The sequence below is a fragment of the Mustela putorius genome, unplaced genomic scaffold, assembly GCF_011764305.1.
Source record: "Mustela putorius furo isolate JIRA1106 unplaced genomic scaffold, ASM1176430v1.1 tig00001069_pilon_pilon_pilon, whole genome shotgun sequence".
Taxonomy (NCBI): domain Eukaryota; kingdom Metazoa; phylum Chordata; class Mammalia; order Carnivora; family Mustelidae; genus Mustela; species Mustela putorius.
Genome location: NW_025421558.1, coordinates 2140597 through 2167050, shown reverse-complemented (window position 1 = coordinate 2167050; position 26454 = coordinate 2140597). Strand labels below are relative to the sequence as shown.

The 26454-nt window shown below is 46.6% G+C and overlaps 1 protein-coding gene across 1 annotated transcript in view; it reads right to left on the bottom strand.

Annotated features, from left to right (window-relative positions):
- Window positions 1-817: 817 nt before the first annotated feature.
- The window catches only part of VSTM5 (V-set and transmembrane domain containing 5), a 36349-nt gene continuing 10712 nt past the window's right edge, over window positions 818-26454 (bottom strand). Inside the window, exons 2-5 of the mRNA XM_013061963.2 lie at window positions 3459-3785; window positions 3199-3339; window positions 2095-3058; window positions 818-1376 (exon numbers count right to left, since the gene is read on the bottom strand). Of these exons, the coding sequence (XP_012917417.1) occupies window positions 3015-3058; window positions 3199-3339; window positions 3459-3785 (512 nt within the window). The 3' untranslated portion in view covers window positions 818-1376; window positions 2095-3014. The remainder of the gene's footprint in view (window positions 1377-2094; window positions 3059-3198; window positions 3340-3458; window positions 3786-26454) is intronic.

The window sequence follows — 26454 nt, the reverse complement described above, 5'->3', positions numbered from 1 at the left end:
CCACTGAGCCACCCAGGCGCCCCCGTGGTATCATTTTAAAGAAAGATTTCTCAGGGCTCTGGGTGGCTCAGGCAGGTGTCTGACTTTGACTCAGGTCCTGATCTCAGGGTCCTGGGATCAAACCCCCACCCCACACCCCATGCTCACACATGTGCGCTTTCTTTCAAATCTCTTTAAAAACAAAAAAAAGATTTCTCACCTTTGCAATTAAACCAAGCTAAAACACCAACCTGATATTTAGAGGGCAGTGGCAGTTGAGCACGGAGCAGCACGTTGCAGGGGTTGGAAAGGTGCCAAGCCCAAGGGGAGCTGTGTTCATGGACAGACACAGCAGCACCTGATCGCCTGGTTCTCCCACGCTGCCTGGGTCCGGAGTGAGCCCCGCCCACTGTGTGCCCCTGCTCCCCCACCACCCTCCTCCTATTTCCAATGAGAAATGAGAAAGTACAGTATATGCCTTCTTAATTTCTCAGATTGCAATCTGCAAGGACATTCTGTTGACAGCATGAATGTTCCGTCCTGCATCTCACACGCTGTCCGGCGAGGTGGGACACTGGCCACATCTTTATTTCGGCCCTTTCCAGAAGCAGAAAGGATTCTGGAAGCAAAAACTTCAAAATTAATTTGGGAAGATGCAGGGCAGAATGGTGGGCTGAGGAGGGGTTGTTTTCCAAGATTGCTAAAGAATGCTTATAGTTAGAATCAGTATTAGTACCTGTGGCCGAGGCTGAGTGGTTTGCTTGTGCCCACAGCTGATGGAAACCTCCCCCAGGGCCTCAGAGTGCTTGGCAGGAGTGGGGTCACACACAAAGGAAAGGTCTTTTATTTCCAGGCTTTATTTCATTCTTTAAATTTTCACAGCTTAAAACATAACTTATAGCTTAACATTTCCAGTAGCCACCCTCTAGGACATAATACTTTTTTGGAAAAAAAAGACAAAAAACCTTTAGGTTCTGGCCTCAAACACTTCCCACAAGAATGTTCTGGATGGAGGGAGCTTTAAAAGTACAAAATAAAGAAACAGCCAGGGGCTAACTTTTCATGAGTGTGGGGGGGTTATTTTACACTTGGGTTTGCCCACAGAGGCCTTCCTCTCCCTCAGTATGCTCTGCCATTTCTTTTTCAAGATCTTATTTTTAAGTAATCTCTCTACCTGACATGGGGCTTGAAGTCACAACTCTGAGATCAAGAGTCACGTGCTCCACCTCCTGAGCCAGCCAGGCATCTCTCCACGCTTCCTTGTATTCTGAAGACGGCCATGCCTGACTTCTGACGCGCCAAGAAGTTCAGCTCTGGAAAGCAGGGAGTGTTGAAGAGGACACAGAACTCCAGCAGCCGCTGCCCAGATCCAAACCGGTTTCCTGCCCATGGGCCTTCTGTGTGAAAGAGGAGAAATGAATGAATCAGATGACCCTTGACCCTCTTTGTTTGGGTACACCACCCGGCTTCCTCAAGGCCCTGGGACCTGGCTCCTCCGACTGCTGCCTGGGGAAAGGACACAATTGTGTACAGAAGGTGGCCTGAATGTGAGAACCTTCTGTGACCCGCACACCAGCTACAAATGAGGCCTGTGGACCAATGGCACTCTTGCTTTTCGAATCAAACAGTGCCTTTAAGAGTCCTTCTGGAAGATCACAAAGCTCCTGTCTGACTCCTCCAGGAAGAGCTCTTCTTGTATCCTTGGATTATTTAGAGATAGGCTTCTTACCAACTTCCCCAGGCAACTTCTTGCTTGCCACATGGCAAGCAGAAGAGATGGGACATTGGGGACTTAAGGAAAAGAGGAGGAAATGTTCTAGCTCTCCTTCATGTCTGCATGGGTGAATTTGCAGTTGGAGGCTGAGGACTTAGCTCCTGACCTTGGCCTCCACTGTAACTGGGGTACTTCCTTTGGTTTGTAGCTAAGAATGTTGGAGAGAGAAAGAATGGAAAATAAATTCATTCCTACTTTAGAGCTTGCCAAATCGAAGGCTGGATGGAGACACTTTCAAGTAAACACAGTGACTAACAAGCTAAGAGAATGAGAGCCAAGGCCAGCTCTGAGCCAGTCCCTCATTTCACCTGGAGCCCCAGAACCCCAGAGCATTTTCTCACTTGGCAGCGTTCAGTAGAAGGCTTATTGCTTTCCAGATCCTTGAAGAATCTTCATGCTTTTTCTTCAACTGCCCAGGAGCTCCATGCATACTGTGGGCTTCATGTGATACCCTGGTGAGGTAGGTGAGCGGCAAGCATCCCTAAGCCCACTTGGGAGAGCGCAAGGGCCTGACTGGAAACAAAGAGTTGGTGACTGAGGGGCGGAGATCTGAAGCCTCAGGTAACGTTCCAGTCATTCCAGCCCCCACGCAGGCTCACTTTCACACAAGTACCATGACCCAGCTTGTCAGGAAGTCCTTTGGACACCAGTTGCTGCCCACAGTGGCTAAGAATATCCCGGTTCCTCCCACTGGTTTAAATTGAGGCCATAGGAGGGGATAATCCAATTAATGTCAGAATAAGAGAGGAAGAGAAAAGCAATCTTCTCCCTAATTCCTGTTTCCAGTGCTGGTCCCTCATGCACAAATGAAGTTCTTCACCTTAAAGCTTCCAGCCCAGGGCCTGGCCCTGCTCTGAGCACCTCAGGCAGCCTCGCAGCTTCCACCTCTGCCCGGCAGGCAAACCGTGGTAGAACTTTTCACAGAAGCTCCCCGGGCAGAGGCTGGGCGGGAAGAACACAGATTGCTTGTTAGGGCTGGCTGCACGCTCCGTCTGGATGTGCCCTGGCCTCGGCCCCAGAGCGCAGTTGAGCAAGCAGCCAGGCCTCCCTGAACTTCTTGTGAGTGCTAGAACTGATTTTGTCCAACCCAAGTCCTCAACTCCACACAGCTGATTTTGTTCACAGCCCTAGCGCCTTCAGGAATGGCTGGTCAAGGCTGGCCAACAGGAGGATGGGAGGGTGGTTCCGCCATGTTGGCCCCTTTTGTTGGAAAAATAACACTTTCCCTCTGAGGTAGGAATGGAACTGGGCGCAGCCTTGGTTAACACTCCACATCCTGCAGCTCGATCTCCTCGGTGGTGCTCTCTGCAAAACAAGAGACAAGCCCAGGCAGGTGCCCATCAGCCCGGGGATTGGGGGGGGGGGGTTTCTTGGGGAGACCAGGCTAACAGGCATCCCCCAACCATGAATGCGTGAATGGATGATCACAGGGCCCAGAGAATTACCCTTGAGTTTGTGTCTTCTCTTCCTCTGGAATTTGTATGCACACTTGTTACACACCCACATGAGGCTGATTAACAGCGCAGCCACAGCAGCGAGAAAAGCCAGGAAGACGGCAACAAAATGGAGGTCTTCGTAGAGGATCTCTACGGGCGGGGAGGGGAACGGGGAGACAAGGTCTCTTTGAGTATCATGAATCACTCCCCCCCACCAGGGCTGGCAGTTCAGCGGGGGGGACCCCCCCTCACCCCCCACCCCGTCTTGCCTGACACGTGCAGCACGATGGTGCCAAACTGGCTGCTCCCCAGGCGCTCCGTCACCGTGATGACGTAGTAGCCGGAGTCCCTCACGCCCACACTGAAGAGCTGGATGGAGCCGTTGTCGAAGGTGCAGAGTCGGTCCTTGTGGCTCTGGGAGATGTTGGCCTGAGTCCCTGGCTTCCACTCCACGATCTTCTGCGCTCCCCAGTTAGATGTATACCTCCACTCGATGGTGGGGATGCCATGGCAGGAGTACTCAACCGAGAGCAGGATGTCCTCCTCCACCGTGGCATTGATGGCGGACTGGGGGATGTACAGTGACACGCCCTGACCTGCGGGACCCGGTGACAAAACGGAGGCAACTTATATAGGAGCTGACAGGGGAGGGGACTGCCGGGAGTCGTTCATTTATTGAGCAAATACTTACTAAGTGCCTGTTCCGTGCCAGGCTGTTGTCTAGGTTCTGGTGCTGGCCCAATATGTGTATCCCCAATCCCCGCTGCCCAATCCTGAAATTCCTATATTGAAGCCCCAACCTCCAGCAGGACTATAATTGAAGATGAAGCCTCCAAGGAGGTAATGGAGGTTAAATGAGGTCATAAGGATGGGGCCCTGATCCAGCAGGATTAGTGTCTTTATAAGAAGAGACACCTGAGTGCTCTGTCACTCATTATCTCTCTACAGGGATGCAAGGGGGAAATGGGAGCAAATACTCAGAGATTGCAGCAAGAAGGGAGAAGGCAGCTGTCTACAAGCTAGGAAGAGAGCACTCACCAGAAACTGCCTTGCTAGAACCTTGATCTAGGGCTTTCCAGCCTCTGGCACTGCAAGAAAATAATTTCTGGTGCTTAAGCCCCTCAGTGTGTGCTATTTTGTTACAGACTAAAACTGAACAAGACACAAGGTTCTTGTGTGCTCAATGGACAGTGAACCTCCCCGGAGGCTCCATTCTATAAGGGAGACATACAAGGGTGAAATAAACAAGATCATTTTAGATCATGGCAAGCACTACTGACCAGTGGGGGTGGGGATGGCACACAGAATTAAGATAATGGTCAGGGAAGACTTCATGGAGGAAATGACATCTGAATGGAGACCGGAAGGGCAGGCAGGCAGCATGTGGACACTCGCAAGAGGAGCATCTCAGGCAGAGGGAGCAAGCACAAAGACTGAAGGGAGGGCAAGTACTGGTGAGTCTCAGGGACAGAAAGGCCAGCATGCTAGAATGCAGTGAGCAATGTGGAGAGACAGAGTGAGGCTGCAGAGCAGGCAGGACACAGGCCATGCTGTGAGGGGTGGGAGTGGGGCTTTACTCAAGGCTGATGGGAGCTATAGGGGGGCTTAGGTGGAAGGTGATATTATCCATTAAGCTTGACAATGTTTGCTGTGCAGAACATACTGGGGGGTGAGGGGACAAGAGCCGAAGCAGGACGAGCCATCAGAGAGCTGCTACAGGGGTCGGACGAGAGATGGAGGTATAGCCTCACAGAGCATGAATGTGGTCTGATTTAGGCTATGTATTTGGAAGCAGAGAGGACAAAATATGCTGACAAACTAGATGTGGGTATGGGGGAGGCAGAGGCATCAGAGTTTTCTGTGTGCGCATGCAGATGTGTCATTGTGCCATTGAATAAAGTTAGGTGTGTACACCGTTGTACATGTACTATGTAGGTACCACGCACAAGCCCTGCGCCAACCACATTACACACATCGTCTCAGCAAGGTCTCATCCACAACCTACTGCAATGCCATCAAGCACAGAGCAAGCCTCACCGTCCACAGGACTAATGAGCTTGGCAAAGTTCACTCTGCAAAGCAAAGAGTCACACAAAGGCTGCTGTTGAAATGTTTAACCTCTAAGCTTGGATCAGTAGTCAGTGATTGGTGGTGGTGAGCACAGAATGTGACAAATAGCCCACACCCTGAGACGACTGGATAGAGTTGGCTGGATTGGATAATGAACAGGGCAGGACCAAAACTTGGAGCCCTGCCCTCGGTTTCCACCTCCATTTCCCCCTCAGTCTTTGAGAGCCCAGCTGCCCCGAGCCCCTGCCGTGTGGCTCCAGGTAACCACACCTGTTCCTTTTCCAGGCCTGTCTCACTGTCCCCTCTCATCCCCAGCACATTCCTTTAGTGGTCCTCTCCTACGGCTCTTGGCAAGGTGACTATGAACAGCCTGATAAAAGGCATGTGGAAAAACCGAGAAGTGGTAATGGTTTTCAAGAATGACAACTGCCAAGGAACAAAAATACATTTTCTCCCAACTCTATTTTAAAACATGTTAAATTCAGAGAAAAGTTTTGAAAGGCAAGTACAATTAATATGTATCCTCTCCTTAGTTTACTAGTTATGAACATTTCGGCACATTTACCCTTTTCTCTCAGGAAAAAAACAGAGGTCAAATTCCAGGTCAGCCCTTCTTCTTCTCTGTGTCCCCTAACACAGTCCCTGATGCATAGTGATAGGTCAACAGGTATTTGTTGACTGAATGAATAAGTAAATGACAAAATACTTAACAAGAAAAGTGAGATTTCCTGGTAGAATTGTTGCTGCTGAAGTGGTATGAAAAATTAGCACATTTAAAAGGTAACACACAAATAAGAAAGAGAACTATAATTTAGTCAAGATTTTATGTGCCAGTTACTAGATTATATACTTATTGTACTTAGCAATCCTTCCCTAATGTTTTACTTAAGTCAGCAACATGCCCATGTAGCTAGGAAATGGAAAAGACGGGACTTAAATGCAGTTCTGTCTGATCAAAGCCCTATGTTTTTCCCTAAAGACACCACCAAGATATTAGAAATAAATGAGGGAAGCAAGGGCAAACATGGACTATTGGGACTTCATCAAGATCAAAACCATTTGCACAGCAAAGGAAACAGTCAACAAAATCAAAAGACAAGGGACAGAATGGGAGAAGATATTTGCAAACAATGTATCAGATAAAGGGCTAGTATCCAATATCTATAAAGAACTTATCAAACTCAACACCCAAAGAACAAATAATCCAATCAAGAAATGGATGACATGAACAGACATGTCTGCAAAGAAGACATCCAGATGGCCAAGAGACACATGAAAAAGTGCTCAAAAATTACTCAGCATGAGGGAAGTACAAGTCAAAACCATAGTGAGATACACCTCACACCTTACAGTCAGAATGGCTACAATTAACCAGTCAGGAAACAACAGGTGTTGTCAAGGATGCAGAGAAAGGGAAACCCTCCTACACTGTTGGTGGGAATGCAAGCTGGTGTAGCCACTCTGGAAAACAGCATGGAGGTTCCTCAAAAAGTTGAAAATAGAGCTACTCTACAACCCAGCAATCGCACTACTGGGTATTTACCGTAAAGATACAAATGTAGTGATCTGAAGGGGCATGTGCACCTGAATGTTTATAGCAGCAATGTCCACAATAGCCAAACTATGGAAAGAGCCTAGATGTCCATCAGCAGATGAATGGATAAAGAAGATGTATACATATGTGTGTGTGTATACGTGCACACACACACACACATACACACATACATACACACAAAATGGAATACTAGGCAGCCATCAAAAAATCTGAAATCTTGCCATTTGCAATGATATGGATGGAACTAGAGGGTATTACACTAAGCGAAATAAGTTAATCAGAGAATGACAATTATTTTATCTCTCTGATATAAGGAATCTGAGAGGAAGGGCAGAGTGTTATAGGGGTCAGGGAGGGAAAAAATGAAATAAGACGGGACCAGGGAGGGAAACAAGCCATAAGGGACTCTTAATCTCAGGAAACAAACTTTGGGTTGCTGGAGGGGAGGGACAATGGACACTGGGAGCGTATGTGCTATGGTGAATGCTGTGAATTGTTTAACACTGATGATTCACAGACCTGTACCCCTGATACCCCTGAAATAAATAATACATTATGTTAAAAAAAAGAAAGAATAAATGAATTCAGTAAAGTTGCAGAATGCTGCTTTTCTGCCCATGGTCGCTGCCGAGTAAGCATCATTAAAGTCTCCCTCCCACCACCATCATGTCTAAATCAGAGTCTCCCAAAGAGCCTGAATAGCTGTAGAAGCTCTTTATCGGAGGTCTGAGCTTTGAAACCAAAGAGAATCTGAGGAGCCATTTTGAGGAATGGGGAACACTTATGGACTATGTGGTAATGAGAGATCCAAACACCAAATGCTCCAGAGGCTTTGGGCTTGTCCCATAGGCTACTGTGGAGGAAATGGATGCAGCCATGAATGCAAGGCCACATAAGGTGGATGGAAGAGTTGTAGAACCAAGGAGGGCTGTCTCTAGAGAAGATTCTTAAAGACCTGGTGACCACTTAACTGTGAAAAAGATTTTTGTTGGCGGCATTAAAGAAGACATTGAAGAACATCATCTAAAGAGATTATTTTGAACAGTATGGGAACATCAAAGTGATTGAGATCATGACTGACCAGGGCAGTGGCAGAAAGGGGTTTTGCTTTTGTAACATTTGATGACCATGACTCTGTAGATGAGATTGTCATTCAAAAATACCATACTGTGAATGGCCATGACTGGGAAGTAAGGAGAGCCCTATCTAAGCAAGAGATGGGTAGTGCTTCTCCCAACCAAAGAGGTTGAAGTGGTTCTGAAAACTTTGGAGGAGGACGTGGGGAAGGTTTTGGTGGTCATGACAGCTTTGGTTGTAGAGGAAACTCAGTGGGTGAGGTGGCTTTGGTGGCAGTCCAGGTGGTGGTGCATATGGGGCAATGGTAATGGCGATAATGGATTTGGTAATGATGGAAGCAACTTTGGAGGTGGCGGAAGCTATAATGATTTTGGCAATTACAACAATCCATCCTCAACTTTTGGATCTATGAAAGGAGGACATGTTGGAGGCAGAAACTCTGGCCCATATGGTGGTGGAGGCCAATACTTCACCAAACCACAAAACCAAGGTGGTTATGCTGGTTCCAGCAGCAGCAATAGCTACGGCAGTAGCAGGTTTTAATTACTGCCAGGAAACAAAGTTTAGCAGGAAAGAAGAGCCAGAGAAGTGACAGGAAAGCTACAGGTCACAAAAATTTGTGAACTCAGCAAAGAAGCTGCTACAAAGAAGACATGTTTTAGACAATACTCATGTGTCTGGGCAAAAAACTTAAGGACTGTATTTGTGACTAACTGTTTAACAGGTGATTTTAGTTTCTGTTCTGTGGAAAGTATAAAGCATTCCAACAAAGAGTTTTAATGTAGATTTTTTTGGCAACCATGTTGTTGATTGCTAAGTGTAATAGTCTGATCATGAGGCTAAATAAAGTCTTTTTTAAAAATTTTATTTGTTTATTTGACAGAGAGAGATCACAAGTAGGCAGAGAGGCAGGCAGAGAGAGAGAGGTGGAAGCAGGCTCCCTGCTGAGCAGAGAGCCCGATGCGGGACTCGATCCCAGGACCCTGAGATCATGACCTGAGCCGAAGGCAGCGGCTTTACCCACTGAGCCACCCAGGCGCCCCGAGGCTAAATAAAGTCTTAAAAAAAGTTGCAGAATACATAATATATAGAAATCTGTTGTATTCCTATATACTATAATGAAGTAGAACAAACATATTAAGAATATACTCCATTTACAATTGCACTAAAAAGAATAAAATGCCTAAACTTAATCAGGGAGGTGAAAGACTCCAATGAAAAAAATCAAAGAGGAAATTTAAAAATACACAGAGACAAATAAAAATGAAAATACAACAATTCAAAATTTGGGATTTAGCCAAAGCAGATCTAGGTGTGAAGTTTATAGCAATATAGGCCTACCTCAAGAAACAAGGAAAATCTCAAATAAACAATGTAACAATACATATAAAGGAGTTAGAAAAAGAAAAAGCCCCAAGTGAGCAGAAGGAAAAAAATAAGGATTAGAGCAGAAAGAAGTAAAATAGAGACTGAAAAAAAAAAAAAACAGTGGAAAAGATAAATGAAACCAAGAGCTGATACTTTGAAAAGATAAACCAAATTAGTATTAGCTAAACTTAAGGAAAAAAAAAAAAAAGGAAAACCAAAGCAAACCAAAACCAGAAACAAAACAAAAACAACAACAACAAAAAACAAAAAACAAAAAAAAGGAAAGGAATCAAATAAAAAATGAAGCAGCAATAACTACCTATACCTTAGAAATATAAGGAAATGTAAGAGATTATGAAAATTTATATGCCAACAAATTGGACAACATAGAAGAAATGGATAAGTTACTAGAAACATACACTCCTCTACAAATGAATCAGGAAGAAATAGAAAATCTGAACTGAAGAATTACTAGTAATAAAATTGAATTGGTAATCAAAAAACTCCCAACAAACAAAAGTCCAGGACCAGATGGCTTCACAGGTGAATGCTACAACACATTTAAAGACGACTTGGGATGTCTGGGTGGCTCAGCTGGTTAAGCATCTGCCTTCAGCTCAGGTCATGGTCCCAGGGTCCTGGGATCCAGTCCCCCATAGGGCTCCTTTGTCCATGGGGCGGGCGCCTGCTTCTCCCTCTGCCTGCCACTCCCCCTGTTTGTGCTCTCCCTCCCTCACAAATAAGTAAACCTTAAAAAAAAAAAAAAAGATTTAATGCCTATCCTTTTCAAATTATTCCAAAAATAGAAAAGGAAGGTAAACTTCTAAACTCATTCTATGAGGCCATTATTACCCTGATACCAAAATCAAAGACCACCCCCCCCAAACAAAAGAAAAGAAAGAGAGGGAGAGAAAGAACTATAGACCAGTATCTCTGATGAACATTGATGCAAAAATCCTTAACAAAATATTAACAGAAATCAACTATATGAGAAAAACATCATTCATCACAATCAAGTGGGATTAAGCCAAGGATGCAAGGATGGTTCAATATCTGTAAATCATTCAACATGACACATCACATTAACAAGAGGAAGGATAAAAACCACATAATTATCTCAATAGAAGCAGAAAAAGCATGGGATGAAGTACAACATCCATTCATAATGAAAACCTCAATAAAGTGGGGTTAGAGGGAACATACCTCAACATAATAAAGACCATTCATAAATCCCATAGCTTACATCATGCTCAATGGTGAAAACCTGAAAGTGTTTCCTCCAAGATCAGGAACAAGACAAGGATATCCACTCTAACTGTTCTGATTCAACATAGTACTGGAAATTCTAGCGACAGCAAGCAGATAAAGATTTAAAAGGGTCCATTCTGGTAAGGAAGAAGTAAAATGGTCACTGTTTACAGATGACATGACACGATATACAGAAAACCCTAAAGATGCTACCAAAAAACTATTTGAACTGATAAATGAATTTAGTAAAGTTGCACAATACAAAATATACAAAAATCTGTTGCATTTCTATACACTAATACAGTAGCAGAAAGAGAAGCAGAATGAAAACAGTTCCATTTCCAACAGCACCAAAAAAGAACAAAATACCTATGAGTAAATTCAACCAAGGAGGTGAAAGGCCCATACTTTGAAAGCTATCAAACATTGATGAAAGACAATGAAGATGACACAAACAAATGGAAAGCTATACCATGGATGGTAAGAATTAGTAGCATTAAAATGTTCATATTACCCAAAGCCATCTACATATTCAATGCAATTCCTATCAAAATGCCAACAGCATTTTTTTCCCCAAGATTTTATTCATTTATTTGACAGAGAGAGATAGAGATCACAAGTAGGCAGAGAGGCGGTGAGGGAAGCAGGCTCCCTGCTGAGCAGAGAGCCCAGTGTGGAGCTTGATCCCAGGACCCTGAGATCAAAACCTGAGCCAAAGGCAGAGGCTTAACCCACTGAGCCACCCAGGTGCTCCAACAGCACTTTTCACAGAACTAGAATAATCCTAAAATGTATATGGAACTACAAAAGACTCTAAATAGCCAAAGCATTGTCTAGAAAGAACAAAACAGAAGGTGTCACAATCCCAGATTTCAAGATATACTACAAAACTATAGTAATTAAAACAGTATGATATTGGGGCCCCTAGGTGGCTCTGTTGGTTAAGGAACTGCCTTCAGATAGAGTCACAATCCCGGGGTCCTGAGATCGAGTCTTCCATCAAGTTCCTTGCTCAGTGGGGAGCCTGCTTCTCCCTCTGCTTGTGGGTGTGCACTGACAAATTAACCTTAAAAAAAAAAAAAGAAAAGAAAACCACAGTATGACACTGACACAAAAACAGACACAGATCAATGCAACAGAATACAAAGACCAGAAGTAAACCCATGATTATATGTTCAATTAACCTATGACAAAGGAGGCAAAATTATACAATGTGGAAAAGACAGTCTCTTCAATAAATGGTGTTGGGAAAAGCGGGCAGCCTCATGCAAAAGAATGAAACTGGACCACTTTCTTACGCCATACACAAAATTCAGCTGAAATGGATTAAAAACCTGTGAGACATGAAACCAAAATATTCCTAAAGGAAAACAGAGGTAGTAATCTCTTTGACATTAGCTTTAGCAACATTTTTCCAGATAGGTCTCCTCAGGGAAGAGAAACAAAAGCAAAAATAAGGAATTGAGATTATACCAACAGACAAAGGAAACCATCAACGAAGGAAACTATTAAGACAAAAAGGCAACCTATTGGAAATATCTGTAAATGACATATCCATTAAGAGGTTAATATCCGGGGACGCCTGAGTGGCTCAGTTGGTTAAGCAGCTGCCTTCGGCTCAGGTCATGATCCCAGCGTCCTGGGATCGAGTCCCACATTGGGCTCCTTGCTCAGCAGGGAGCCTGCTTCTCCCTCTGCCTCTGCCTGCCATTCTGTCTGCCTGTGTTCGCTCTCTCCCCCCCCCCTGATAAATAAATTTTTAAAAAAATCTTAAAAAACAAAAAAAAGAGGACGCCTGGGTGGTGTCCTCTGCTTTGGGCTTGGGTCATGATCCCGGGGTCCTGGGATCAAGCCCCGCATCGGGCTCTCTGCTCTGCTCTCCTTCCTCTCTCTGCCTGCCTCTCTGCCTGCTTGTGATCTCTGTCTGTCAAATAAGTTTTTAAAAAAAAATTTAAAAAAGAGGTTAATATCCAAAAATACATAAGGAACTTACAGAACTCAATGCCAAAACAATTAAAAAATGGATAGCAGATGTGAGTTGCCATTTTTCCAAGGAAGACAACCAAATGGCCAACAGACACATGACAAGATGCTCCACATCACTCATCATCAGGGAAATACAAATCAAAACCACAGTGAGATATCACCTCACACCTGTCAGAGTGGTCACAATAAAAAAATAACAAGTGTTGGTGAGGATGCGGAGAAAAAGGAACCCTCATGCAATGTTGATAGGAATGTAAATGGAAACTGTGGAAACCAGTATGGAGGTTCCTCAAAAAAACAAAAACAGGGGCGCCTGGGTGGCTCAGTGGGTTAAAGCCTCTGCCTTCGTCTCAGGTCATGATCTCAGGGTCCTGGGATCGAGCCCCACATCGGGCTCTCTGCTTGGTGGGGAGCCTGCTTCCTCCCCTCTCTCTCTGCCTGCCTCTCTGCCTACTTGTGATCTCTGTCTGTCAAATAAATAAATAAAATCTTAAAACAAAACAAAACAAAGACAAAAACAAACCAACCAACAAACCCTGAGAACAGAAATACCATATGATACAGTAATTCCATTGCTGGAATTCTAAAGAAGCCAAAAACACTAACTTGAAAAGATATTTTTACTGCTATGCTTATTGCAGCATTTTTTTTTTCTTACAACAGCCAAGCTATGGAAGAACCCTACATGTTCAATAAATGAATGGATAAAGAAGTGACAGGGTACACACATACACACACTCACACTGGAATATATTACTCAGTCATAAAGAAGAATGAGATCTTGCCATTTGCAACAATATGGATGGATTTAGAGAGTATGATGCTAAGTGAAATAAGCCAGAAATTCAAATACCATAGGCTTTCACCGATATGTGAAATTTGAAAAACAAAATGAACAAACAAAAAGCACAATCAAACCCATAAATGTAGAGAAGAAATTGATGGCTACCCGAGAGGTTGGGGTAGGGAGATGGGCAAAATGGGTAAAGGGGAGGGGCACCTGGGTGGCTCAGTGGATTAAGCCTCTGCCTTAGGCTCGGGTCATGATCTCAGGGTCCTCGGATCGAGTCCCGCATCGGGCTCTCTGCTCAGCAGGGAGCCTGCTTCCTCCTCTCTCTCTCTCTGCCTGCCTCTCTGCCTACTTGTGATCTCTGTCAAATAAATAAATAAAATCTTTAAAAAAAATGGGTAAAGGGGAGTGGGAGGTACAAGCTTGTAGTTATGGAAGAAGTCGTGGGATGAAAGGGACGGCACGGGGAGTGTAACAGATGGTGTGGCCAGTGCTATATGGTGACAGATGGTAGCTACACTTGTGATGAGTATAGCATAACATAAAGACCTGTCAAGTCATGATGTTGTACGCCTGAAACTAATGTAACATTGTATGTCAGTTTTACTTCCATAAAAAAAAAAAAATACAAAAACTGTTTTTTCCACTTGACTTTGTAGCTGTTACCTATTTATCTAGGTTTTCTGGATTTCTCTGATCCCAGATATCAGCAGCTGAAATAGTGATTACTGGAAGATTCAGAAAACCACATTTGGAACTCATGACAAATCTGTGTATTTCCTGGATAGTCTGTGTGAAACATGTTGGTCAAGGTTATAGAAGACCAGTTCCCTAGGATACTACCAGCACTTTCAATATGCTTAGAGGTCTTCATTTTAAGCATTTTAGGTACTAAACTGAAAAGCAAATAAAAATAACAAGCCCAAGTTTCTGAGGTGCTGATACACGTGGAAATGGGCCAACTAGATGGTTGGTTTCATGTTCTCTTGACCGTAAGAACCTCCCCCTAATCAGGGCTGCCTGAATCAGGGCTGCCTGGAGGGTCAATCAGTAAACATAGGACTCTTGGTTCCAGCTCAGGTCATGATCTGAGGGTTCTGAGATTGAGGCCCACAGTGAGCTCCCTGCTCCATGGGGAGTAAGCTTGTCTCCCTCGCTCTTTGCTCTGCACTCTCTCAAATAAATAAATCTTAACAAACAAAACAAAACAAAACAAAAAAACCCTCCTACTAATCAGACTAGCCAGGCATTTAACTAGGTTTTTGGAACAAAGAGTTCTTTCTTCTATCTATCTGCCACATATAATTAGTAATAAATGGTCTATAGCAAAGTTGGAAAATTAACAGTTCCAAGAACTTAAAGGCAAACTGCTTGTCACCGGTTTAAGAAGCTGAATTAATGAGTAACCACTTCGGCATCTCATGCTAAAATCATTCAGAACAAGTTAGAGAACACTAATAGCTACACCACTACTCGGACCTGGCTCAAAGGTTCTATTCAAGGGGGTTCAATGAGATTTTACTTGTAATATGGACGCCAGCATCCACTAAACAGCAGCAGTTCTGTATAGACAAGGAATACCTACAATGTGGTACTAAGTTAAAAAATAAGTTTATAGAGCAGCATACGATTGTTTATATTTGTATAAATATGTACGTGTTAACTAGAGAAAAATGGAAGGGATTGCCTCAGAGACTGGATGGCCACAGAATTTTATTTTCCAAATTACACATTTATATGCTTCTGAATTTCAGGTATTTATTGAAATAAGAAATAAAATATATTTTAAGAAGTGTATTTTTTTTACTTTTTAAGGTTCTGCTGATTAGACCAAGCAATCTGGTGGCTTAAAGAAAGTTTCAGGGTTGACCTCGCTTTACATCTTCACTTGCATTCTGTATGACAAGCAGAGAAGTCCTCAATTCTACCCATTTCCCGGATAGCTGCAGATGCCGCCTTTAAGGAAGGAGTCAGAGAACTAAAGATTTTAGCAGGGAAGTCACTGGAGCACAAACCCACGGGCTTCCTGAAAGCCTGACTTCCTGGCGCTGGGGAGCCCCACTCAGAACCACCCAGAGGGAATGTGCCAGCAGTGAATTCGGCTGGAATGGAGCATGCAAACAAATGGAAATGGGCGGAAATAGAATTCTCAGAATGAACAGCTCCTTATGCCTTTTCAGACACACAGATTAGGGAGGTTGTATTTGGCAGCTTAAAAAAAAAAAAAAAATTGATGATTTAAGATGCATAGACTTCCTGAACTCGCAAGGCAAGTCCGTTCTATTCTGAAGACCACAGTTTCGATGAACAAGTGCGTCAGCTACTGCGGAGACAGGTGGCTGACGAGGCCTCCGGGTTTCCGCGGTCACAGAGGGGACACCTACATCGGGACAACTGGTGTGAGCAGGATCTGTGTGGTTCCACCAGGAGCCTCTTCACTGTGAGATGGGGAGAAGTACCTTCACATTCCAGAACGAGGGTAGGAAAGCTTCCGGAGGAAGGCTGTGGCGTCGAGGGGCGGGACACGTGTGGGGCCCAGCAGGGCACAGCACATAGGCCCCCACGCTTGCCTTCCTTGGCTCAGCTCTGTGCCATGGGTCTGGGGGTACCAACCCTCCAGGTGTGCCATGCTCTGAGAGTTCTTCCAGGATTGGGGAGTTTCAGTGCGGAAAGCAAACCAGGACAGCTGGTCACCCGGAGCCTCGGAGAAATGTCCAAGAGGAAAAAGAAAACTCCAAGCGATACAAGAGTGGATTTCTGAGGCAGCCAGGGGTGGGGTGCAGAGGTGGAGCAGGGTGAGGACCGAAGCTACCCCTCCCTGACCCGTTAGGCTCATCTCCTAGCTCATTTCCACCTCAGCAATCCCACCACACCCCTCCAGTCACTGAATGCTGCCCCACCTGCCATCCCGTGCTCCGCCCCAGGGCACTGGCTCTCAGGGGTGCTGGCCTGGGGAAGAGCATTAATATCCCCATTTTTCAGAGGAGCAAACTCAAGTTCCCTGGGGTTAGGGAATGCGCTCCACGTCAGGGTAAGTGGCAGAGCCGAGAATGAAACCCTGTGTACTTTTTTGCTGTCCCGCTAATGAGCCAGGGAGTCTCAGGAAGGAGAGGGAGAGGACACTTGCTGCAACGGAGGCTTGCAGAGTACGATTTTCAAGGTGCACGAAGGCGAGGAGGTGCACACCAGGCTGGGAGAACTGTGAGCCCACCCAGGGCAGTAGGACGGAATCCTCTGTGCCCAGACCTGCTGAGTAAGAAGGGAGGTTATAGCGGGAGGTATCTGTGACAGGCTGGAGACTGTGTGGGAGTGAGTCCTCCAGATTCCCCAGCCTGGTATTCACATAGAGGCTCAGCAGCATCTGAACCTGGCTTCTGGAAGGGCCATCTGGCGGCAGAGTTATTCTTTTTTTGTTTTTTTTTTTTTAAGACTTTATTTAAAGATTTTATTTATTTATTTGACAGAGATCACAAGTAGGCAGAGAGGCAGTCAGAGAGAGAGAGGAGGAAGCAGGTTCCCTGTCTAGCAGAAAGCCCGATGTGGGGCTCGATCCCAGGACCCTGAGATCATGACCTGTGCCAAAGGCAGAGACTTAACACACTGAGCCACCCAGGCGCCCCAGATTTATTCTTTATGCACATGCTTGCACTGCCTGGAGCCCACCACCTGTGCCGGTCCTATCACCTTCCTGAGAACCCATGAATGGAGGCCAAACAGTGGAGGGGCAGCCCGAGACCCTGCACTGGGGTGGCTGGGGGTGGGGGGCCGGTGTGGATGGGTAGCGGTGGAGCATGAGACAGGGCATGTGTGCAGAGTAGGTCTGCCCTGGAGCTCCTTACTCATCACCCAGCTCAGCCGAAGAGTCCAGCACAGTGCCTGGGACTTTGTGGGCACTCACAATAGCCTGGCACGAAAGAACAAATAAAGACATGCATATTCTCCCTGTCCAACTGCTGCCCTTTTGGAGAGATCAGGGATTGGGGGGGGGTCTGGGTGGAGTTTACAGAAGTGTTGGCAAGACCCCCTTCCTAGCCCCTGATCTGCTGAGGGTCAAAAAGCTCAGAGGAGAAACAGCAGCTTTAAGCTGCAACAAGAACATCCACATCGCTGTCTAACCACTGTCCTTCTTGAAACAAGCAAGCCTGGAATATTGCAAATAGTTCCGTGTAAAAGCCCTCGCGTCGGAGCTTTTGGGTTTAGATGCCATGAAGTGTGGAAGATGGACTTCTGCACAGTTTTCAGGCTTTCTACCCCTCCTGTTAGCTCAGGTAGTAATTCCCCCGTCAGCACCCCATGACTCCGGGACCAAAGCTTAGCTTGTCCTCAACGGAGCTCCTGGCGACTCCTTGGGGAGTCACCCAAACAACATGGACAGAGGGGCAGGTTGAGGCAGAGGCTGGCAGGCTGTGCCCCTGTCATCGTCTCCCAACCAGAAAAGAGATCTATGTATCACTGCAAAATAGCGCTAGCTGCCGTTTTGGTCAGTAACCGAAAGGGTGATCAGGTCGGTAACCTGATCAGAACTAGGTGTCCTGGGCCACTATCACAGCCTAGCAAAACCCGGGCTGGGAAAGTTGAACGACTGCGCCACTATCAGCTGGGAAAGATGGAAGTTTGATAACGTTGTATTGTCAGAAGTATGCAGAAGTCACATTCAAACAGGACTGTGCGAATTGTAGATGGGCGTAACCTTCTTGGAGGGCAATATGGTAGAATCTAGAAAAAATTATTAGCCCTATACCTCTTGATCCAGAAACTCCACTTTTATGAACTGATCCCACAAACGGTAAGGGCACACAGATGTAGATTTGATCTCTGAAGCACAGTGTGGTTGACAGCCGAGAAAGACAGGAGACAGCCGAGAAAGACAGGAGACAGCCGAGAAAGACAGGAGACAGCCGAGAAAGACAGGAGACAGCCGAGAAAGACAGGAGACAGCCGAGAAAGACAGGAGACAGCCGAGAAAGACAGGAGACAGCCGAGAAAGACAGGAGACAGCCGAGAAAGACAGGAGACAGCCGAGAAAGACAGGAGACAGCCGAGAAAGAAAGTCGGGACCATCATGCTCAATGGTAAGGGGCCAGTAAAGTAAAATGGGTTCTTAGGCTACCCATGACACGTTGGACACCGGCTACCTGGAGTTAGCACACACGCCACAGGTTAAGGGTCTGTCTACAAGATGCCCCCGCTTTGGACACCCACCACAAGTCCACGCCCCCCCCCCACAACTGGCTATAAGTCATAGGTTTCCACCACCCCCTCTGCAGGTTTAATAATTTGCTAGCATGGCTCAGGGAATTTAGGAAGCACTTTACTCACTATTACCTGTTCATTATAAAGGACACAGCTGGGGCGCCTGGATGGCTCAGCTGGTTAAGCATCTGTCTTGGGCTTGGGTCATGATCCCAGGGTTCTGGGATCAAGCCCCGCATCGGGTTCCCTGCTCAGGTTCCCTGCTCAGGGAGGAGCCTGCTGCTCCCTCTGCCCCACCCCCCCATACTTGAACAAGCATGTGCTCGCCCTCTCTCTGAAATAAATAAAATATTTAATATAAAAGGACACAGCTCAGGAGCAGTGATGTCGAAGGGATGCACAGCTGGTACATGGGACTGGCTGCGAAGCCTCGTGCTCTCTCTGGGCTCCCTCCAAGCCTTGCTGTGTTCACTAACCCAGAGCTCTCAGAGCTTCTCCAGTTCAGGTTTGGGGGAGGCTCCTTACTTGGGAAGAAGTGATGACAGCACTGGCTGTTGGTGACTGATTCAGTCTCTAGCCTCTCTCCCATCCCCAGAGGCTGAAGGTGGGGAGGGAGTTTAGGGCTGAAAGTTCCAACCCTCTCATCCCACAGTTAGTTCCTCTGCCAACCAGCCTTCCTCTTCCAAAAGCCACCTTGTTAGCCAACAAAAAAACAGACTTAGCACTCTGGAGATTCCAAGGGTCTTAGGAAGTTTTTACATCAGGAACCAGAAAGTAAGACCAAATATTCTAACAGGAGAGGCTCCCAGCACTCCTATCACCCAGGAAATTACTAGGATTGTAGGGACTCTGCGTCAGAAACCAGGCAGAGAAGACCAAATAAGTATTTCTTACTGTATCAAACTTGGTGAAACAAATGATCAATATTCACATTCTAATAATACAGAGGCATTTAAAAAAATACACTATATTTATATGCACGGATATTAGATTATCTCAAAAATCATGAAAAAGCACAAGGCAGAACAGTACATAGAAGATACTTCTATTTAATGATATGTATGTACACACACACGCTCATCTGTATATGCACAGGAAATCTCCAGGACGATTCCCTAAACACCAGGGCTGTGGTGGTCTTCGGGGAAGGATGGGATGTGTGGGTGGAAAAAAACGTTACATTTCACTTTATATCCTTCTGAACAGTCGGGACCATTTTAGCAAGTTTGGGAAGGACTTAAAAAAAAAAAGGCGGGATCCTAAAAACAAGTAAAATGCATGCCAAGACTGGGTCTGAGCTGCAGGTGTTTCGCACTTGAAAGCGTTAGTAATTCACCTGTGCACAATTAGCAAAGTGCTTCACAAGCCCTATCTCCCTCTGGGAGGCTGGCCAGAGACTTGAGTTCAATAACTACGCTTTTTGCTTTTTTTTTTTCCTTTTAAGGAAAAAAGGGGTTAAGGGTTGGGGGAGGGGTGAGCCTGGTGGTGGGTATTAAGGAGGGCACATACTGCATGGAGCACTAGGTGTGGTGCATAAACAATGAATCTTGGAAGACTGCATCAAAAACTAACGTATTTTATGGTGACTAACGTAATACAATAAAAAGAAGAAAAAAAAACTTATTGTCCTTCTTCTTGTCTAAAAAAAGATTTTAAGGGGTGCTTGATTTTTTTTTTTTAAGATTTTATTTATTTGAGAGAGGGAGTGTGTGTGCACAAGCGGGGGAACAGCATAGGGAAAGGAGAAGCAGGTCCCCACCCAGCAGAGAGCCCGATGCAGGACTTGATCCCAGGACCCTGAGATCATGACCTGAGCTGAGCTGAAGGCAGAAGTTTAACTGACTCAGCCACCCAGGCGCCCCCAGCCATATGTTACCACACAGCTGGAATTTGCTAGTGCACATGGAGATGTGTGTTTCTGGTTTTTTTGTTTGTTTTGTTTTGTTTTTTGAGAGAGTGAATGAGAGTACGTGAGAAAGGGAAGGTCAGAGGGAGAAGCAGACCCTCTGCTGAGCAGGGACCCCGATGCAGGACTCCGTCCTGGGACTTCAGGATCATGATCTGAGCCAAAAGCAGTAGCTTAACCAACTGAGCCACCCAGGCACCCTGAGATGTACTTCAAGTGTAAAATGCACACTGGATTTCAGAGATTTAGTATATCAAACAGAATGCATTTTTTTTTTTAAACATGGACTACATTTTGAAATAATACCTTGGGTATACGGCTAAAAACATATCATTAAATTACACTTGTTTCTTTCTACTTGTTAAATGGGGCTTGCATTCTATTTCTATCGCATTGGTTTAGAGGATTACTTCTCACCACCTTGCGAAACAAAATCCTGTTCTCTTGAAGTGACTCTACCCTCTCTTCTTTTTAACATGATAAGTCCCCCAGTTTTTTTTTTTTTTTTTTTTTTTTTAGATTTATTAGAGAGGAGAGAGATCACAGAGGGAAAGGAAAAGGGAAAAGCACACTCCTTGCCAACTGACATGGGGCTTGATCCCAGGACCCTGAGATCATGACCTGAGCCCCGAAGGCAGCCATTTAACAGACTAAGCCACCCAGACGCCCCCACCCCAATCTTTCTTCTTCAGTTTTCAAACATGTTAGCAACTCTACTGGGGTGGGGGGTATGGCATCTTTGTAAGCACCTCCAACAGCCCCCTGGACGCCCCATCCAGCATCCTTGCCTACCAGAACATTCTCCTTAGCCTTCAGAGGAAGCAGCCACTCTGACCACAGCCCTCTCTCATTTCTGTTTACTGGTCAACTGTTCCCACTGGCCTCATCAACCCTTCCCCTCCGACTCCTGCCACTCTCCTCATTCGTAATCCTCACTCCCCTCCGCAGTCAGCCTGGCTTCCAAAGCCCATGGTGTTCCAAGCACTATGGCCAGTTCCTTAAACACCATTGTCCTCTGTGTTCTCTGACCAGAACTGGGTCAACAATGCTCTACTTCCTCTCTGCTCAAACCTGAGCAGTCGACACTGTGGGAGACCGTCCCACAGCAGACACTCCCACAACAAAGCCTACAGTTTCCAAACATTCAGAATATCACATTCAAGATGGCCCTCCCTACTACCAATCTCACAATGGCTTTTTTCATGTAAATTGGCTCCCTCTTCCATGATTACTCTGACCAGTTCCCTCCAATCTCTTCAGACCTGCAAATTCCTCTTTATGCTTAGCTGGGCACTGCGGCCCACCTCTCCTGCTTGAAACACTCTTGTGCCTTCTGGGCCCCCAGACTCACCAGGCATCCTGGCGTCCCCTCCTGGCTTCTTCTCGGTCCACACCGTGGAAGCGTCTCTGGCTTTCTAAGAGGGTAGCTCTGGCTTTTCCTCAGATGCTGGGAAGAGCACAGGTGCCGGTGGGAGCAGAGGGTGGCAAGGGAGGACAGGGTGTGGGCTGGGGGAGCCCAGTGCCTTCACACTCCACGTAACTAAGAGACCTGGGTGCCGTATGGATGGCACCACACCCGAGCTCCGTCACTCTGCACAGCCCTTTCCCTCTCTGACCGGCCAGTTCCTCATTTATAATTAGGGACCATCACCATTCAGTTGTCAATGATCCAATTAAAAACAAACCCCAAACCATGTGGGTGTGAGAACTTGATACCCAGGAACAATTCCAAAGGTCACAGAAGGACCTCCCTTCCCTGATTTCTCACCCGGACAAAGCCCGGATTCCAAGCCCGGAGAATTCAGTCCACTCTTCTTTCATTCTACAAGCACGTGGGCAGGGAAGTGAAGGGAGTGACATTTATAGGGCACCAGCTTGGGTCACTCACTCTGTGTGGAAGGACATTGTTAATTTGGTCCTTGAGAGTGTCCTACAGGCACTCTCAGAGCCCCCCAACTTGCCCCCAGAGAGGGCCTTTCAGCCGGGCTCCCGGCCGCAGCAGACTGCACCAAGATGGGCCACCGGACCTCATCTACTCATTCCACCACAGCTGAGGGTCCTGATGGAACCTTGACATCCTCAACTGAACATTAGATCACCTGGGGGAAGCTTTTGAGCATCACACCCCGGGACCACCTGGGTGGCTCAGTAGGTTATAAGCATCTGTGTCTGGCACAGGTCATGATCTCAGGGTCCTGGGATGGAGTCCTGGGTCAGGCTCCCTGCTCAGCGGGGAGCCTGCTTCTCCCTCAACCTCTGCCCGAGGCTCCCCTTCTTTGTGTGCCCTCTCTCTCTCAAGTAAAGAAAATCTTAAAAAAAAAAAGAAAAAAATTCCTACCCCAGACTACTGAATTCAGAATCTTTGGGGGCAGTGTGGGAGAAGGATTCGAGGCCCCTGTGGTTCTTAAAAGTCCCCACTGTGCAGCCAAGACTGGTAAGGACTGAGTGAATCCACGCTAAGGGGTTAGCAGCCGGAGCTCCCAGCCCTTCAAAGGGGGCACTGACAAAGCCTCAAGTCAAAGCAAAGACTGGCTGCCAGGTGCAGAGCAGAACGTTTGAGGCACCTGTGTCAGCCCTTGCAGTGAGCTATGAGGGGGAAAAGAATTTTTCTGGCATCCCTCAAACTTTATAATTTCTAGCAATGCTTTGGGGTTAGGGAGGAATTCCACTGCCCTCCGCATCCTCCAGAGCTATAATGTGGTTGTACTTGACATGTGAGGGCATCAGAGTCCCTAAAGGGCTTGTGAAAATGAAGTGGCTAGGCCCCTCCCATTTCTCCTTCAGTAGGTTAGGGGTGAGGCCTCAGAGTTGGCATTTCTAACAAGTTTCTAGGTGACACTGCTGCTGGTCCCAGGACCACGCGGTTAAAACTTTGGCAGTTATGATTCTGCAAGCCCTTTGGGCACAGGGGACACTGAGGATGCTCCCAATATCCCCGTAGCCCAGCCCCTTCTCTCCTTCTGAACCCCGCTTACACCACTATGCCACACAGGGGACCCGCCTCTGCTGTCAAACTTCTCATCCTGGTGAAGGGAAGACGTGGGCCCTCTGGTCATTGCCAGAAGGACAATCGGCTGGTAAAGATTGAAAGGAGGCAGGTACTGATAAACAGAAATGAGGCTGTGTGGGTATAATGGATGCATTCATGGACTCTGGGGTCAAAATTTAGGTCTGCCAGTAACAGCCTGACCTGGAGGTAAATTCCTTAGTTTCTGTCACCCTCTGTTACTGTACTTATGAAATAAATATATTGTAATAGTGCTGTGCTCACCTCCTGCAGCAGAATGAGGTTTCAGTGACACAATACAGGTGGGGAGCTTAGCATAGTTTCTAGCACTTGGTGATCGCTCAATAAATAGCAGCTAAAATTAATGAAAATTCTTTGACGAGCCATGGAGCTGCTCACTGAGATAGTGAGCTCCCCATACCCAGGGGTGTGTAAGCAGAAGCTGGAATCAGATCTGGGATTGAAGCCGTGTATTTGAGACCAGGAGGAGGAGCCTGGTTCTTCAAGTCCCAAATCACATAGCAGGTATAGACTGGAATGGGCATTTGTAAATCTGTGATTTCCTTGTGGAAGTGTGCTAAGACCTGAAACTCCTCTTGGTGGAATTCCTCCTGGAATCTTCCTAACAGAAGCAAGAGCCGCCCTTGCTGGGACGCTGAACTCTTCTGAATAGCCATGGGCTGTATGACTCATGGTCGGGCCTGGACCAGTGCCCAGCCTGGGGAACTGGAAAGTGGGCTTCTCAGGCACCTCTGCAGGTAATGTGTGTGGCACAGAGGACTAAGGAAGAGACAAGATGCGATGACATCCCAATAGTTCTTTGGGAATTTTTAGGATGACTAAAGGCCCCTGGCAGAGGGGTACAGAGCAATCACAGGATTCAGGCACACTCCTGACGGGGTACCACACTTAGGGTATGAAGTTGCTCCTTCAGAGAGACTATAGGGCCAATTCCTCTTCATCCTGAAGATTTTAGTTTAAACATCACTTCTTCCAGGAAGCCTTTCCTAATCTCTCAACACCCAGTTAGGTTCCCAGCCTTATGTGCCCATAACATCTGTTCCTAGCAACACACTTACCCCAGTCCCTTGTAATTCTTTTTGATGAATGGCTGATCCTTCTAGATCAGCTGTGAGCTCTGAACCCAGGGGTGGGTCTGCCTTCTTCGCTATTGGCTGTTGAATCCCCGGGGCCCAGGTCAGTGCCTGGCCCTGTGGGCTTTTTGTAAGCACCTAATGGAATGAATATCTCTAGGCGAGTTCTTCGACCGCCCTGAGTCTCACTTTTTACCTGTAAAATGGGTGCGAATTGTACTTGTTTGCAGGACGACATGGGTGAACAGAAAGTCGCCTTTGCAGTACTTGCTGCAAAGCACGAGCTCAATACACGGCCACACACAGTGTTGTCTTGTGACTGTGATTAACAATCAAAACAACTCAGGACAGACTGGCTTTTCTGCTCTTCCATCGGCTGGAGGCTATTCTAAGTGATCTTTCTAGACCACACATCTGGCCGTATCTCTCCTGGGTCTGCTCTCAACTCAATTTTCCATCCCCATCTCAAGACTCTACACCACCCAATTCCAGTTCACCAGACAATGGCCCACTCTGGGCCTCTGTCTCCTCTTTCTCAGTGGGGAGACCCTGACTGCCTGTCTCAGGTGTGTGCTCCGTTGAGGCCCCTCCTCCCCCTCCAGGGGCACAGTTCCCAGCCTGCTGTGCGTTCACATTAGAGGAATGACGCTCATCTCCCTGCTGGAAGGAGCAGGTGAGCGCTCCCAGGGTGTGATAGGATGGGTGGACAGCTCATTCAGGCTGGGGCTGTCACAGTCCCCTTGACCTGAAGGAGTGAGCTCTGGTTCCACTACCCCTGAAATCCTGGGCGTGGTAGGTGTGGATGACGGCAACAGGGAAGAGCGGGTCTGCTGTTCTATTTCTGGGCATTGGCTCCCAAAGGGAATGCGATCCATTACCCCGGAGAGCCTGAGGCAGGGATCTGATACAGGTGCAGAAGGGGAAATCATCAGGGGAGCCTCACGTAGGTCCCCTAGTCATGCTTGGTGCCAAGGGACCCACACCTCCCTCCTGAGTCTCTGGCACCAGGGTCAGGGCCTATCAGAGGAACTACTCCAGCACCTTCCACCTAAAAGTCTTCCCAAGCTCCATTCTTTTACCTGCTATAGAACTTATAAGATGAAATAAGAAGAAATTTAATTAAATTTAACCAAGTTTAACTAAAGAACAGTCCCCCTGGGCACCTGGGTGGCTCAGTGGGTTAAGCCGCTGCCTTCGGCTCAGGTCATGATCTCAGGGTCCTGGGATCGAGTCCTGCATTGGGCTCTCTGCTCAGCGGGGAGCCTGATTCCCTCTCTCTCTCTCCGCCTGCCTCTCTGTCTACTTGTGGTCTCTGTCAAATAAACAAATAAAATTAAAAAAAAAAAAAAAAAAGAACAGTCCCCCTGCTACTGGCACAAAGGGAGAAGAGATGGTAAAAGTGTGTCTGTGTTTATGATTTCCCGTTGCTCAGAACTTTCTCCTTCCTTGGCAACCTCCTACTCGGCCTCCCAGACTCACTGTTCAACTTCTAGAACTCTTCCCAACTCCAACCAAGGGAAGTAAATCCCTTTCTCTGTGTCCCCAGGGCCTCTAACATTGAATCATCAGGCTGGAATCTGATTTTGCCCCTGGGCCATGTCATCCCCTACAGCCGAATATCCTTGGCTGTGGGCACAGGGCATCTCACACAGTAGGTACTCAGGAGCTTTTTTTTTTTTTTCTTAAAGGTTTTATTTATTCATTTGACAGAGAGAGACACAGTGAGAGGGAACACAAACAAAGGGACTGGGAGAAAGTGTGTTGGGTCCCCAATGTTGGATCCCCCAATAATGGGTCCGTGATTAAAGGAGTGAGACTGATATAAAGTGAAGGTCAAGCAAAGCTTTATTTTGCACCAAGCATGGAAAATCAAACCGACCAGCCAGGGCCACACCTCTTACAGAGAACGTGACCCCTCCCTGCCTCACAGACTAACTTTTCAAGAGCAAAGGCCATGTGGTTGGGCCTGTC